Source organism: Aulonocara stuartgranti, assembly GCF_965226115.1.
Source record: "Aulonocara stuartgranti genome assembly, chromosome: 20".
NCBI lineage: Eukaryota > Metazoa > Chordata > Actinopteri > Cichliformes > Cichlidae > Aulonocara > Aulonocara stuartgranti.
This window is the reverse complement of record NC_138956.1, coordinates 36,757,178-36,774,630: the sequence shown is the minus strand read 5'-3', so window position 1 is coordinate 36,774,630 and position 17,453 is coordinate 36,757,178. Positions and strand designations below refer to the sequence as shown.

Here is a 17,453-nt window from a genome sequence, read left to right as displayed (position 1 = left end):
AGTTTCTTTACTATGGAGTCATTGGAGGAAATATTACGGTTCCTCTTGTTTTTCAATCATCTGGAACATGGAAGATGTTCTGCAGAGAAGAATGTGAAGGAGAAAACATTCTCATTAATACAACTGATGTCAGAGCTCAAACAGGCAGATACAGCATTGAATATGAAATACAATCAGTTTATGGTTTATATGTGAGCATCTCAAAGCTGACTGAGTCTGACTCTGGACAGTACAGCTGTGGTTTGGCTGGATCTTCATCATCAGCTTCATACGAACGGTTCGTGATCGTTGTTGCTGAAGGTGAGTTTCTGTTTCAGCTGTGGAAATGTTTAGTTTCTGTTCCTGAAGCAAAGTTTGAGTTTTCACTGACAGCTGCTGACGGTTTAAAGAAGCTGAAGTTTGTTCTTTATAAAAATCTCAAATCTGGAAAACTTTGGTATTGAAATATTTTGAAGGAATAAATCGGTCGCAAATAAGGATTTTTTTTCTCACTGTGCTTAAAGCTGATAATTCAGTAATAAATAAGACTGTAATCTAATCTATTAAAATCTAATAATGTGCAGATTATGAAGCAGCATCAGTGGCTTCTGCAGCACTGATAGTAACTATTGATTGTTTGTCTCTTTAACAGCACTGCTGGATGGAAACGATGATCAGCTGAAACACTTTGATAAAGAAACTGGAAGCTCTCTCACAGTCGGATGTTCCTTTAAACAACCTGGAAACAGAGCGTTCTTCTGCAGGGGAGAGTGTGGAGGAAACAACACTCTTGTTCAAACAGATAATGTCAAAGCTCAGAGAGGCAGATACAACATTGGATATGCTTCACATACAGATCCAGGAGTTCTGTATGTGAGCATCACACAGCTGACCAAGTCTGACTCAGGACGGTACAGATGTTACCTGGGTGGTTCATCCAGAGAGTTTGAGGTCACTGTCACAGACGGTGAGTTTTTACTGACATTAATCAAATGTTGTCAGAGTGGAGCTGTTCAGCTGTTCCTTATTTCCTGTCATATATCTGCTGTTCCAGTGGTGGATGTTCATGTTGAACACGAGCAAAGTTTCTAATAATGAGCTCAGTGTCTGTACAGTGATCCCTGTGAGCCAACAGCTCAGGCTGCAGACTGCTCTGAGTGTTAGACTGTTTCTCCCACTGAAAAAGTTACATGCAGATGAACAGAATCAACCTTTTGGAGTTTTTCTACTCTGTACAATGTAAAATAAAGTGGAGAAGCCTTATGGAGACTTTGCCGTGGTCACAGAAGCCCCGTCTACCTGCTTTCAAATCTCCTGTTTTTGAGGATCAGCCTCAAAAGAAGATGTAAAGCTGAGAAGTGATGAAACAGCTTGTTTCAGACAGAGAATGATCTGATGGGCTGCTCCAACACACGAGGCTCAACTGTAAAAACACAAAGTTACTGTAGTACAGACCAAGAATAAAAATACATGGAAGCTGTATGAGCAGAATAGGTCCACTTTAACGTCTCTGGTAGCTAAATAATATTTTTATTGATCATTGCAGTTGTTAGTGTTTCAGGCATCTGTATATAAAAGATAAATAACATTTATTTAATTTATCACTTTCACAGTCTTTGTGAAGAAAATTAAGAAAATGAAGTTGTTCACATTTTTTTCCTTTATTTTCTCCTCTGGGGTTTCTGTCTAGATTTTTATTTATTTTATTTATTTTTGATCACGTATCTAACCACAGCTAAAGCTCTCTGATCTTTTTCACCAGTCATCCCATCATTAACTGGACAGAACCAGCATGGGCTGTATGTGGGCCTGACTCTGACGGTCACCATCATCCTGGTCTCAGTGTCTGTGCTGATATTCTACAAGAAAAGATCCTCTAAACGAAAAGGTGAGACAACAGGAGCACGGATGACACTTTCCATTTCTCACAGTAATGAACGTTTTAGTCGTTGGCGTCTCTTTACAGTTAAATAAAGTTTTGGAAACACACATTTTTTGTATTCAGAATATTTTCCCATAGAAGATTTGAAAATGCAGTGTGTTTCCGTCACGGTTAGCACTGGCCGACCGTGGGGATGTGGGGAAAGGAGGACCCAAATGCTGGACTTATTTGCAGTGCAGTAAATATTCACATAAATAATCCCGTGGATTCCCCTGACTCCCATGTTGTGTCTTCCTCCTCAATAAGTCCGTGCCTCGTGCTCTCCACCCCCATGTGTCTGCACTCCCCGTGCTCGCTGCTCTCTGGCTTTCCACGCTCTTCCTGCAGGAAGCATTAGAGGCAGCTGTCAGGAGACTAAAATACTGCAGGCATGCACTCGCTGCACTTGACACTAACAACACTAACGTGGAGTCTCATGCAACAATCCTGCACCGGTGGGAGCTCCATCATTCTCTCAAGTAGCTCCCCCGACGAGCCTGATCAGCAGCAGGTGTGTGAGGTCCTAAGGTGTGGCCAGTGCCACCCCCCACCCCCCCCCCCCCCCCACACACACACACACACACACACACAAACCCAGAAACCAGGAAGACGAGAGACAGCAACACCAGAAATACACGTCCATAACTGCTCATAACTGTCAGGGACCTTGAGTCTGACAGTTACTTGTTGAAGGTCCAAACTGAATTCAGGTTAAGTTCAAGCATTTAAACAACCAGGATTCTTGAAGTGTTTTCATTTTCAAACTTTTCTGGCACATATGTGGTTTGTCCTCTTGATGACTGTCCGAAATGCTGCTGCTCACTGTTTTTGTGAACAGATGAACATTTCAAGACATCAGGATTTATTTGCAGGGACCAGTTGCACCTGACCTTTCACCTGTAATAGTTTAAACTCACCTTTGTGCTTTTTTCAGATGTTCCTGTGGAAACACAGTATGCTGATGTCACAGAGGTGAGTTTGGGGAACTTTGAATCTTTTAAACTGTTCAAGAGTCCAGTGAAGAAAACTCAAAACAAGAAAAGTTTAAACGTCACGAATTTCTTCACAAATAAAATTTTTATCATTAGAGAAAAAATGACCAGTAATCATCCCACAGATGTAATATTATCTACAGCTACTCTTAGTACCATTGATGTTAAGTTAGACTCTTTTTCTCTAATTGATCTTTCTGAGTTAACTTCAATAATTACTTCCTCCAAACCATCAACATGTCTTTTAGACCCCATTCCTACAAAACTGCTCAAAGAAGTCCTGCCATTAATTAATTCTTCGATCTTAAATATGATCAACCTATCTCTAATGATCGGCTATGTACCACAGGCCTTCAAGCTGGCTGTAGTTACACCTTTACTCAAAAAGCATCTCTAGACCCAGCAGTCTTAGCTAATTATAGGCCAATCTCCAACCTTCCTTTACATCTACATGGTGTCTGTATATATAATGTATAATTATTTATCCAATTAATTATTTTTTTGTTAAAAGAAAAAGGTCTATGGATGATATTCACTCAGTATCATACTTGGGGTGTCTGGCCCACAGTGGTTGTCAGAGGAGTGGGTTGGTTCTGTGTGTCGCCCTTGGTGTATGTATGAGGGGTGGTTTGCTAAGTTGGGGGTGGATACCTTGGCAGTCATGCAGGGGGCTGTTTTTTTCTCTGTCATGTGTTGGCTCTTGGCTGTGGGTGGGGTGGAAGTGGCCCTGGATATGTGGAGCAGTTGGACATGGAGAGGAGCGAGAGTGGGCTGATCCTGCCGGCTCTTTCCGGCTTCGCTCTCTTCACTTCTCTTTCACTTGATCTGCCCCCTGCGTAGTGCAGTCCTGGGGTCCTTCCTGCAGGCCCACTGCCCTATCCCTGTGCATGGCCGTCTGCTTTGGGGTGCGTGTCTCTCACCTCCAGAGTTGATGGGGGTCTGGGGGTGTGGAGCCTGGGTGGGCAGCTTGCGTGACTGGTTGTAGTGCACCTACAACACCTACAACTGGGCCGCTGCTGGCTGCTGGTGGTGGTAGTGGGAGGCTCTGGACACTGGTGCAGACTTTCATCCATGTTTCTCACACAGCACACTGCTGTTCTGGGCTTCTTGGTCTTGGCTACTTTTGGAACCAACTGGGTCTCGTGATTTCTCATCATCTCATCAACCCTCTTTGTTTTCTATGATGTTTGAATTCTTGTGAGTCAGGTGATCTTGATGGGGGTCCAGATGTTCTCTCAGGACAATTGTCCACACTGCCTGGTGTGATCAACACTAGTGTGTTAACCATTGTTTGAATGTTTGGTTTCCGGGTTTCATCATGTTGCACTTTGCTGGTGTTTCAGGGCTTTCACACATATGCACGCATGCACACACACATTAGAAATATCCTGTCTCAGAGTGACGCTGAAAAACTAGTTCATGCATTTATTACTTCCAGGCTGGACGACTGTAATTCATTATTATCAGGAAGTCCTAAAAACTCCCTGAAAAGCCTTCAGCTGATCCAAAATGCTGCAGCAAGAGTCCTGACAGGGACTAGAAAGAGAGAGCAGATTTCTCCTACAGTGACTTCTGTTCATTGGCTTCTTTTCTCTCTTTTCAGGCGACAGACAACTCAAACAAACTCACCCATAGTGCACTGAGTTTTCTTAACAAGGCCCGTGTCTCTCCCAACAACGCCTCCTGTAGTAACACCGATGAAGTTGTGTCCTCCGTGTCTCGAGTACGTAGGATGCCAGAGATCATCTGCTGTCCTTAACTGCAGATCATCTTCAGTGTTGCTGCCACAATTCTCTAAATGGATGAAATGAAGCTGCTTTCAGCCTCTGTGTAAATGTTCTAGAAAAGATTCGGATTGTATAATAATAATAAATATTTGTCTGTTTTTTAGAAAGTGCACTTTAAGGACTTAAGTCCAGTTTCTACATGTAAAGCCTCAAACTACCAGAACCTTAATGGAGCCACCAGAGACCTGGACCAAATCTACTCCACACTCAAAATCCCTGACCAGACTCTCCAGACTCAGAGCTGAACATGAACATCGAAAAGACAATAAAAATCAAATAAAATTAATATTTCTAGTCTGGGTTAAAAGCCAAGCCAAAAAAAGATGATGCAGTGAGTCAGAGTAGCGTCCAGTCATAAAGCTGGCCAAGCTAGTTTTTGCATATTTGTGAAGAATTCATGTATCTGTCATATTAGCAGTCAAAACAAAATCTTTTTAAAAGCACAGAGAAGATTGTGGTGCATACATCATACATTTTATGTGTGGTTGATCTTCAGAAAAACTCCTTTTACTCAACATCAAGTAGGATTAGAAACAAGTTTAGAACTTAATAACTTAAGTTACTTAATAAAAAGACTCCTCCCTTCTAGATGTAGAAGGGAGGAGTGTCGAGATTAAATGAATCAAACGTTCAACCACTCACAAATATCCAAGTCAACAACTGTACATCAGCAAAACAAGCAGTTTTCAGCTTATGTTTGTAAAACAATAAACTGTCATTTACAAATACTCGTCTCCAGAGTCAGAAACAGAAGTATGAAGGCTTGTGAATATGCTCCCCCCTCTTTCCTGGAATAATGTCCAGAAGGAGCCGACACTGTGGGAACAGTTTCCTCTGAAGGAGTTTAACAGCAGGAACATGAAACATGGCTGCTTTTGCTGTCGTTCTTGATATGTTATTGTGTAGAATCTGGACGTTGTGTTCATTTGTCGCTGAATTTGTTTCTTCACTTGTTTTTTTATTTGTTGGCCAAAGAGATTTTAGTCTGAATGAGACACTTTACCATGACAAATAAGGAAATCATGTTATCCAGGTTGTTTAGCCACAACATGATAATTATGATGATACAACAATGAAATCATGTCTGTAGATCTGTATTCTGCTTTATGTTACTAATCTGCCTGTTTCTAGAGCACTAATATTTTCATGTGGAGCTTCCCTGTTGCTGTGATGGGACTGATGCTGCTGAGGGAGGGGCCTCAAACGAGCTGTTGGTCACTGCTGGCACTCTCCTCTCATTGCAGGGCCACGTTAGTGTTCAAGTAGGACAAAACAGACAAAGAAGAAAACACTCGTAAATATTTCAGAAAATTTGGTTTTTTGTTTTTTTTTAGGGTTTTTGTTATACAATATTTCAAATATTGTTTAACAAGACAAAACTGCAAACTTCACATTTGTTTCTCACTCTTAACTGAAATCTTGCCAAACAAACACATCGCTCCTCTCTGTCTGTCCAGACACGTGGCTGCACTTCTGCTGTCATTTTGTTCGTATGTAACAAAGTAAAAAAGTGTACACATGAGTTTGTGACTCTCACTGAACTAACACAGCTGATGCCTCAGCGTGTTGGTGCTCTCTGCTCATATTAAATCATTTTTGGCTTTTTATAGAACTTATTTTAACATTTCACTCAAAAACAAACAAAAAAGTCACTTCAGGGGACAAACTGTGTTATATTTCATCAGGTCAATATCTGTGTGTTTGAGCTCCCTGCTCTGAGGGCAACTCTGAAACAGTTTTTTCCTCATAATCGTATAAAAGGAACTTTGATGTTCTGCTATTTTCATTTCATCTGAAACCCACACTCGGCTTCAATACCGTGGGATTCCTTAACCACAGTTTTGTATAAATTGTAGTTACACAAGAGAAACCAGCCTTCAGCTTCCATGTGAGTCTGCATTTTTCTTTTTTCTTTCATATAGTAAGCATGTTATATTTACAGAATCCTCAGGCATTAATAAAGTATCCTGATCCATTGAGCGGTGACGGTCTTATTTATAAAGTCTGAATTAAAACAGAATTTAATGATTTGCAAATGTCATAAACACATATTTTATTCATTATATCAAATAATTCTATTTTATTTATTTGGTTCTGTATTTTTATTCAGAATAGAACAGAAAACATAAAATGTTCACACTGAGAAAATGAACCATTTTAAGAAAACTAAGCTCATTTTGAATTTGATGGCAGACGCAGGCCGTGTTCCTCGCTGAGCAGCGTCTCCTCTTCTTTGAACAAGATGCAAACCCCAATTTGCTCCCCGATGCATCAGAGTGTGAATGTCATTAGAAAAGCACTCAGTTTAGAGACGTGCTTGTGAGGTGAATGTGGCACACTGTACAAAAAATTGTAATATAAAAGTATTTTACTGTGTATTTTATAGTTTTGTACTGTTTTTCTAGAATATCATTAAATTTACATAAATAGGCTGTGATTTTATATTTCAAATGTAAATTAATGTAAACTCGCTGTAAATGTAATAAAACATAATTTTCTCGTTTTTTAAATATATCTGTCTGTACATGTGCATATTTAGATTGTTCAAATACTTTCACAAATGTATCACAATTTCACAAATATTTGTCCGTTATTTGAAAGATTGAACTGTTAAATTCAAATGTAATGCTATGGAAAAAAATATAAAATGATTCTTATAAACTTTTTTTACACCAAATAATAATAATAATTATTGTTATTTAGGGCGATCGTGGCTCAAGAGTTGGCAGTTCGTCTTGTAATCGGAAGGTTGCCAGTTCGAGCCCCGGCTCGGACAGTCTCGGTCGTTGTGTCCTTGGGCAACACACTTCACCTACCACCTACTGGTGATGGCCAGAGGGGCGGATGGTGCGATATGGCAGCCTCGCCTCTGTCAGTCTGTCCCGGGGCAGCTGTGGCTACACCTGTAGCTGCCTCCACCAGTGTGTGAATGAATAGTGGAATTGTAAAGCGCTTTGAGGGTCACAAAAAGCCCTATATGAATGCAATCCATTATTATTTAAACCAACTGTTAACTGTATATTATATTTCTGTACATTTAAGTATTATTATTCATATTGCCGCATTCACTGACCTTGTTTACAGGTAATTTCATTGTTTAATCACATTAAAATGTTCCCAATTTAATGTTTAAAAACTCTTGGAAAAGGCAAAATCCCATGTAAAATTAGGGCAACAAACTGTATTGGCATTGCTGAAAATAACTGTATTTTTACGAGAAAGTTCTTTTCTGTTATTTTATGGGATTATTTTGGCGCCCCAGCTGGAATATTACTGTTGTTTTAGGATTTTCTTTTTTACACTGCATGTTGCATATGAGAATCAGTCCATTTACCATTTAGTCTGCTGTTCAGCAGTGCTCGCTCTTCTTTGTTGTATGTTACATCTTTAACATAGTGTCACTCATGGAGACTGGCCCAGGAACAGCTGGCTCATGCAGGCATGTCATTGGTTGACAATGACGTCGGGGAGCGCTTGATTTTGTTTTGCTCTTTTTTTTATTGGTGGAGGCTGCAGTATCGTTCAGTCGTGCTCATTTAATCGTGGAAAGATAATCACTGAGCATCAAATCTGATTAATTGTGCAGCCCTGATGAACACAACAAACACCTGAAAGCATGAAACTGTGTGCTAATACTTTACACACGGGCTCTGTGTGTGTGTGTGTGTGTGTGTGTGTGTGTGTGTGTGTGTGTGTGTGTGTGTGTGTGTGTGTGTGTGTGTGTGTGTGTGTTCCTGTCTAGCTATCTTTTTGAGGACCGAAATCTGCATTCTGCTGTACTTGTGAGAACCAACAGTCACTTGTGAGGACACACAACCCGGTCCTCACAAATTTGAGTGTGTGTGTTTACTGTTCATTTCTACTGTCAGTGTGTAGTTGGGTTTTTGTGTAGTTGTGCATGTTGTTGCTGATTGTTTAAAAGCTGTAAGAATTTTTTTAAAGTAACAAAGTAACACAATTTGAATCTTACAGGTCAGAAAAAACTGCAAAGAAAAACCTTACTGAGAAAAAAGAAGCTAATTTCACTCAAAGGCAACCAGCAGCTGCCAATGACTTTTAAGGAGGTATGGCATACCTCCTTAAACTTGCACTCACTGTTGGTAAATTCATTATGAAATATGAAAAAATGACTTATTCTGCAAAAAAAAAAAAAAACCAAAAAAATAACCTCAAAAGAAACAATTCCCCAGAGTTTTTACCAAACACAGGATACTTTGTGAAAACCAGGATTTACATTAGACCTCAGGTCCTGCTGCTCAGACCGCTTTCTCATTTCTCACTTTCAACATGGTTGATACTTTTAATCACATCCTCCTTTTGGGTCTTATTTCCTCCTATGAGCGATAAGGTGAGGGAGACACACGAGGAGAGAGGAGTCGAATCTGCTTGATAAAGTGCTTTGTTACATTGTACTCTGTATGTAATAATCTCAGATGTTGGATGATCATAAAGTTTCTATGGTTACTTTAATATTCAGGACTGCTAAATATAATTCACAACAATGCAACAAGAACGTGTCGTATTTCTTGTGTTTGCACACAGAAAGTTTGATCACAGTTTAATGAGAATTCCTTCAGACCGAGGACACAAGGAGGCAGGAAACAAAGGAAGAAAAGAAAAAAGAGTGATGCAGAGGGGAGGAGTGTAGAGGTGCTGTGGTGTTTGGAGGAGGGACTCCTTCAGTTAGAGAAGTGAGGCGTCACAAGTTCCTGGTTTCCAGTGAAGAAGAAGAGAGGCAGCAGTGAACCATCAGAGCCTCATCATGAAAGTCCGTCACACTCTGATCTGCTGCTTCTTCCTTTGTGAGTACATTCACTTGTTCTTTCTGTCACTCTCCTTCTTCAACATGTTTCTGTTGTTAAACATGATGATCAGAGTCAGCTATGAGTCACTTTCATGGACGCTTCCATTCTGACTCTGGTTGCAAACTGCACGGACACAAACCTCCTCCTGCTGCCAACAACAAAGAAACTGTTTTTCTTTCTTTTACTCCAATCCTCAGAGTTTGTGTTAAGTTTGAGGTTTAATTTTTATTCAATGTGTGAATTTGGATTTCTATTTAGGTTTTTATTGTTATTCTACTGTTTGTTTTAATTATTGTTAGGTTTTTTTGGTTGAGCTTCATTCTAGTATTTTTGAGTGTTTTCAGTTATTTTTTAATTATTTGAGTTCTTGCCTGTGTTTAGATTTTTATTGACCTGTAGACTAAAGCTTAGCCTCCCAGTTCTAGTTCGTTATTTTCTTCTTCGTTCAGGTCCAAATTTAGTCTGCTTTCTTAAGTCGACAGCTAAAATATTTTAGTGGGAAACTAGCTGGGCAGATGCCGACATCTCGTGGGACTTTAACTGACGCCTGACAAAAAAAAAAGAAAAAACTAAAGTCGTCAGCTACATGATGGTTTCTATGTGCTCGTCAGGAGGCACCGATGCTTTTAAACTGGCCTGTTTTGTGATTGCCTTTAGCCTTGAAGATTTAGGACTTTTTTTTTTTTTTTTTTTTTTTTTTTAAGTTTTAAATATTTTTATTACTTTTTCAACAACATTCAAAGGTAGTTTCCCATAATATGCTGTTGTAATAGAAACCCTTTTCCCCCACCCTCACCTCCCGCTCTGCTCTCTTCCGACCAAAGAAAAAAAAAAAACAAGCTCAAATGAAATATATATACAATTGTACCATATGTGGCATTTATACATAATTCAAGAGAAAAAGAAAAAAAAAGGGAAAGAAGAAAATATAATCAATAGGAACAAACAAAAATAGCATGCACAATGCTAACAATTTCCTCCTACTCCACTCTCCTACATAAGTTGTTCTATATTTACTACTTTTAAAAAATGTTTAAATGGCTTCCAAATTTCATCAAAATATATTAACTTATTTTTCAGAAAGTACGTAATCCTTTCCATTTCCATACACTGTGTCAAGGAGTTTATCCAAGCGCCAATAGCAGGAGGAACTGATGTTTTCCAATTTATTGCAATCATACGTTTTGCCTGTAATGTACAGTAATCCATAAACTTAATTTGATAGGTTGTTAATTTAATATTTTTAGGATACACTTGTAGTAGCATCATTTCTACGTCTAAAGTGATCTTTTTATTTAAAATTTGGTTTATTTTGTTCATCACCTCCTGCCAAAAGGCACAAACAATTCTACATTCCCATATACAATGAAAAAATGTTCCACGGGCTTCTCCACATTTAAAACATGTATCTGGTATTCTATTATTATATTTATTCAGTTTCACCAGTGTTACATATGTTTGCATGATCCAATTGTATTGTAATAATTTTAAATTACTATTAATCGATTGTTTTTGTGCTTTTAAGCAAATTAACTTCCATGTCTCCTCAGAAATATTGATATTTAGGTCCTTTCTCCAAGCTTCCAACTTAGAAACTGATGTTTCTGAAGAGGCAGAAACAATCCAATTATAAAATGTTGAAATTAAGCCTTTATTACCACCTTTTTTCACCATAAACTCCTCTAGCTTACTTAATTGGGGAAAATTAAGGGATTTATTTTGCATAGATGAAATAAAACTTCTAATTTGTAAATACTTAAAAAAGTGTTTTTGGGGGATTTGAAATTTTGAGACTAAATCCTCAAATGAGACCATTACTCCATCACAAAACAGATCACCCACTTTCTTAACACCTTTTACTGCCCAATCCTGAAACCCTGCATCCAACTTTCCTGGTACAAATAAGGCATTTCCCCAGATGGGGCTAAACTGAGAGAGATTGTTCTTAATATTCATCATTTCTTTTATTGTAAACCAGACTTCAATCATGTTTTGAACTATAGGATTATTTGTTTCTTTCTTTAACTGTTTGGATTTCGCAGAATATAAGTACAAATTTAATGGCATTTTAAGAGCATTTGCTTCCATCCCCACCCATGACGGGGTATTTTGGGATGAAAAATAAAATCTTATTGTCCTTAATTGAATAGCCAAATAGTACCAGTAAAAGTTGGGGCATTTCAACCCCCCTGTATCAAAGGGAAGGTACAACAAAGACAAACGAATACGAGGCTGCTTTTTGTTCCAGATAAACTCTCTGATTAGTGATGTTAATTTAGTAAATAATCCAGCAGGAGGAGCCAGTGGGACATTTTGAAACATATACAACAGTCTAGGTAATACATTCATTTTAAGAACACTTATCCTTCCAATAATAGATAGTGGTAGACTTATCCAACGCTCCAAATCTTTGGAAATTTTCTGTAGTATTATATTATAGTTAAGTACCACCACATCTTTTAATGAAGGAACTATTTTAATACCTAGATAGATGAATTCAGAGTTAACAGTAAAGCCAGATATATTCTGACTTACATTTTGAATGTACCCTTGATTAAGTAACATTAATGACGATTTTGTTACATTAACTTTATACCCTGAGAAAACCCCAAACTGATCTAATAAATCCTTTACAGCGGGCACAGAATTTTTTAATTGCTTTAAAAATATTATGATATCATCAGCAAATAAAGCAATTCTATGTTCCTTTCTACCAATCCTAACACCTTGTATTTGTCTGCTGTTTCTAACAGCTATTGCCAGAGGTTCAATAGCTAAAAGAAATAAGAGTGGAGATAAAGGTGAACCCTGCGGGCACCCTCTTTTAATATCAAATTGTTCAGAGATTATCTCATTTGTCTTAACCTGAGCCACAGAATGACAATGTAATAGCTTGATCCAATGCAGAAATACCTTTCCAAACCCAAATCTAACAATGACATCAAAAAGATATGACCGTTCAATTCTATCAAAAGCCTTCTCCGCGTCAAGCGAGAGAATGGCTGTATCGTCCTGCTCACTTTGATTATGAAGAATGTTTAAAACTCGTCTTACATTATGAAAACCCTGTCTATGTTTAACAAATCCATTTTGATCATCCCCTATAATAACTGGAAGAATACTTTCTAATCTTTTAGCAAAAATTTTACAAATAATTTTAGTGTCTGTATTGATTAAGCTTATAGGGCGCATATTTTCACACTTATTATTTAGTTTTCCAGGTTTAGGAAGCAGTATTATCAGAGACTTCCTTAATGAGTCAGTAAGATTGCCATTATTAAAACATTCTATATACATATCTAAGAGGGGCTGTGCTAATTTATCTTTAAAATATTTGTAAAGGTCAATTGGCAATCCATCTGGACCAGCTGTTTTACCAGCATTTAAGGAGTTTATTGCATCTATAATTTCATGTATACTAATTTGCCTATCAACATTTACTTTGTCTTTTTCTGAAATTTTTGGTATTTCAAGTTTATCTAGAAATAAAGATTGCATTCTAGTTACATTATTGAGTTCAGAGTTATATAGCGTTTCATAAAATATTTTAAATGCATTATTTATCTCTAATGGGTCTACTATAGTATTACCATTTGAATTTTCTAATTTTGTAATTGCCCTTTCAGATTCCATCTTTTTTATACGCCATGCCAGGAGTTTGCTGGGTTTTTCACCTTGGTCATAGAATTGTTGCTTTAATCTCAATAAATTAACAGCTGCTTTTTCACTTGTCATTTCATTATATTGCGTTCTCAACAGTAATAGTTCTTTTACAATATACTCATTGTTTTGACCTGATTGAAAGCTAATCTCTTCTAACTTTTTTATTCTTACTTCCAGATATTTTATCCTTTGATTTCTTTCTCTTGTTTTATTACTAGTATAGCTTATAATTTGCCCTCTTAAGTATGCTTTAAAGGCTTCCCATCTTACACTTGCCGATGTTTGATCTGAGTTATATTCAAAGTATTCATTAATTTGCTTACCTAAATAATCAAGAAACTGTTTATCCTGCATCCACTTCAGTTGAAACCTCCATTCAAATCGAGTCTTGATCAGTTTTGGTTCTATGAAAGTCAAAGTAACGGCTGCATGGTCTGAAATTACTATTTCCTTATACTGGCAATCTTTTATAAAATGAACCAACTCAGTTGATACCAAGAAGTAATCTATTCTAGAGTACGCTTTATGTGTACCTGACCAGCAAGAATATTGCAACTTGGTTGGATTTTGCTCTCGCCATATATCACTTAAATTTAACTCCTTCATGAATTGTTTGATCACCTTTCGTGTTCTATTGTGAGTATTATCCATGCCTGAGGATTTATCCTTCTGTGGATTCAGAGCACAATTTAAGTCCCCAGCAATTATACATTTACCTTGTAAGTCTGAGATTTTAAGAAATAAATTGCTATAAAAGTTTGGATTATCTTCATTTGGGCCATAAATATTAATTAAATTTAGTCTAGTGGAGAGTAGATTTCCTTGTATTATTAGAAAACGTTGTGGGGATGAACAAAAGTATTTTACCAGCATAATATAATCTGCAGTATGATCATTGCTTTAACAAGGTAATAGATAGCTTTAAGATGGCCTTAAGATGTTTATGATGATGCTAACTTTGTATTTCAGGTGCAGTTATAACCATTTTATACATATTGCATATCTGTGCTTATTTGAGTTGATGTTCAGGTTCTTTAAAGGTCGTAAGCCTCACTGACGTGACTGTTCAGGTGATACATGCTGAGGGAAAACTAGAACATAGAAGGAATTGCAATACATGCTTACAAAACACTTATATCAGTTTATTTTATTATCTTTTATATGTTCATATTCTTGTATTAAGGTTTTAGTAGAGGTTCTTGGTTAAAACATTTATTTAGTAGAAGACATACACATAGTCTCAGTGAGCTTCTGGTCTGGTAAAAGGTCAGAAGTGCAACAGGTGAATTGAGAAAGAGCATTTGAGGACGAGACACAGACAGTAGGTGAAGAGGTGACACAAAGAGCATGTGAGGTCAACACACACACACACACACACACTTTAAATTAGATTTATTTAGAGGAGAGGTTAGTTATGTTTGGCTGTAACTGCAAAATTGTCTTGGTAAAAGAGGAACCGTTTCTTGGTGTCTCGGCAAGAAAGAGGAACAAGACAAGAACTGAAAGGTAGACAGGAAGGGCTAGCCATGAAAATAGAAGATGATTTTCTAGGTGAAAAGTCATGATGATGTTGATCTGATCTATGTATAAAATGTATCTGTGACGCATGAAGGGGCGTCAGTAAACAAACCCTGATGTTATAAAATAATTGTTTGTGCTTTAGTAAGTTGAAGATCAATTGCTGTGTTCAGTGATCTTCCCACATGTGAATTAAAATCTTCGTTTGACTTCACCCGGCCGGACCAGTGTGGTTATTTTTCGATCACCTCTTGTACCCTTTCTCAATTCTTGAATCTTAACATTTGGGGGCTTCGTCCGGTGGTTGAGTAAGGGAAAAAAGTGGAGGTGTGAGCGGTGGTCCGAGGTGGTCAGACGGGCAGACATGAATTCCAGTGGTTGAAGTGAGTGGGCATAAGCCGGCTTATCCAAAAGGTAAGGCACTACCTGTTGAATTATTTCCAAAGTGTGCCAAATTGGACATGATAAAATTTAAGTCTACTCACTGAAATTACTGGTGCATGTCTGTTTTGATTTTGATAAGAATCGGAGGATTTAAAGCAGTTGGACTGCTGGTAATGATTGAATACGGTTGGACCGTTTAGTAGGTTAGGGAATTTGGTTATTTTTTGGTTATAAGGTTGGACCTGCTTCAGTCTTACACTTGGTTGGGTGTTTTACTGTTGTTCCAAAGTATTATAAATTACTCAAGAACGCCAGTTGGACTGGTAGGAAGCGCAGTGCTCAGAGGTAACGCTTGCCAATGCAAAGGACGCTTATGCATTGTCCTCGAAGAGGGATAGTCAGTTGGTCACTGTGGAGCTTGGGGCACTCCAGAATAACTAGGAGTTAGAATCTCCTTACCGTTTGGAACGGTATCTGCGCTTTTTTGGGCAGCAAAGGTTGGACCTTGGGTGTTGGACACTTTTAAATTGAGTTAGGGAGTTTAGAGATGAGGCCAGAAACTGTTGGACAGATACTGGTTAATTGATCGCAAAAAACTCAGGGAGTTTATCGGTTAAACTGTTATGTTAAATTTGTCGAAATTCGATAGGTGTTAAAAGGTTTAAAATCTGTGCAGTTGTAAATATAAGACGTCTCTGTAATAAAAAAAGATCTCTGTGGGTCGAGTCAGCAATGCACTGACTGCCTGCTGCTATTCTTAGATGAAGAGTGTGTGTGCATGCAAATGAGGCAGCAGATGCAGAGCGCATGAGAGGACTATGCTTTCGGTTTTGTGTGTCATTCAGCTCTATAACTATTGTTTGCAAATGTGGATAAATGTCTGCAATTAAAATGCTGGCTTAGTAAATAATAACATTGTAAATATATGAATGGTGATAGCGTTTCAAAATAGAATATAAGAATTGTTTGTGTTTAAAACCAACGTTTAGGTAAAGAAGATTTAAGGTGGATTTGAAGGCATAAACAAAAAATAAAAGGGTTACAGTCTGCAAGGGTTGTTAATTCATGAGCTGACTGGATGCAGAGTAAATGGAGTGGTCATCCTGAGAGGATTGAATGATGCTCTAACTCTGTGGTCAAGTCAGACATAGGCTTTAAGCAACCATGAGCCACTAATAAGCGTGACAAATTAATGAGTATGTGTAAATTGAACTTGTTAAATAGTTTTGATAGAAGTAACTCAATGAGCACGCAATAAAGTGGACTTTTTAGGGGCAGTTTATCACGGACACCATAAAAAGCAACTTAATTAGTAGTTCAATAACAAATTGTAAAGATAACCTTGGTTATTTGATAAGAGAGAGAAAATTCAGGTTACATATAGTGAATAAATAAGGAAATGTTAATCTCTGCGTCATTCCACACTGAAATTTCAATTGTAGGGGATCATTTGGAGGTGAATTGTGTAGGACACGGGGAGACAGAAGAATCTCCCCATGAGTTTTCAGTGTGCATAGAAATTGAGGAGGCTGAACTGGAAGCCTGCCTGGGTCGTTGTTTTTGTTTATTTGAGGGTCTGCTGGAAGTTTGTGAAAACGACCACCTTGATATGTGGGAGCCTTCCCGGGCAGCGATTTTTTTGTTAAACCTGTGGCAGGCTGTGCAACATGGAGAAAGCTTTGACATAATGTCATAAAGGTGATTTCTTGGTTTTAGACTTATTAGTACGGGACAAGTTGAGGGACCCTTGAGGGTGTGTTGCTGTAAAGTATATAAGGGACGCGCAGCGCCGTTAATGGGTTTAAAATAAATGAAAAAACACTAATCCGAGGAACTATTGGAGAGGTAAGTATACGGAGGTGAGCGCGTTGCGCATAAGGGTTGCTGGTGTCATATATTAACACTTTGAGGGCGAATAATTTTGATTGAGTGTCAACGCTTGAGAACGCGAGGGCAGCGTCTAAAGTGCTGGGTTAAACTTTGTGTATCACCGAGCAGGGGAAGAGGAGCCAGTGGTTGCGAGAACAGCGAGACGAAGACTGAAACCGAAAGTTAAGCGTGTCTGGGTGACCTAGACCAAGAAGGTAGAGTCGACCAACGCCATTGGAAGAGGTAAGTCTGTGTTTCAGAGAATGGCTGACAGCTTGGGTGCGACACCTAGTGGGAAAAGGGGATGCAAACCTCTGAAGGATCAGCTTGAACAGCTTAAGAAAGCTATTCGTTTGGCTTCACCTGGAGCATTAAAAGCAGCAGAGAAAGAGTGCCAAGCGATGGAGGTTGAGGTAAGTAAACTTATTACATCCCAACAGAAAGGGCTGGGTGATAAAATACCTCTGAGCTTGGTGTTAAAAACTGAAGGAGAAGTGTACGGACAAATGCATGAGGCCCTACGTGCGTCCATAGA

The 17,453-nt window shown here is 38.3% G+C and overlaps 1 protein-coding gene across 2 annotated transcripts in view; it reads left to right on the top strand.

Annotated features, from left to right (window-relative positions):
• The first annotated feature begins 9,380 nt into the window (after positions 1-9,380).
• The window catches only part of LOC309697678 (polymeric immunoglobulin receptor-like), a 31,385-nt gene continuing 23,312 nt past the window's right edge, over positions 9,381-17,453 (top strand). For both annotated transcript variants that reach the window (XM_082519790.1, XM_082519789.1), the window contains exon 1: positions 9,381-9,481. In XM_082519790.1, coding sequence (XP_082375916.1) covers positions 9,442-9,481 — 40 coding nt within the window. In that variant the 5' untranslated portion in view covers positions 9,381-9,441. The remainder of the gene's footprint in view (positions 9,482-17,453) is intronic.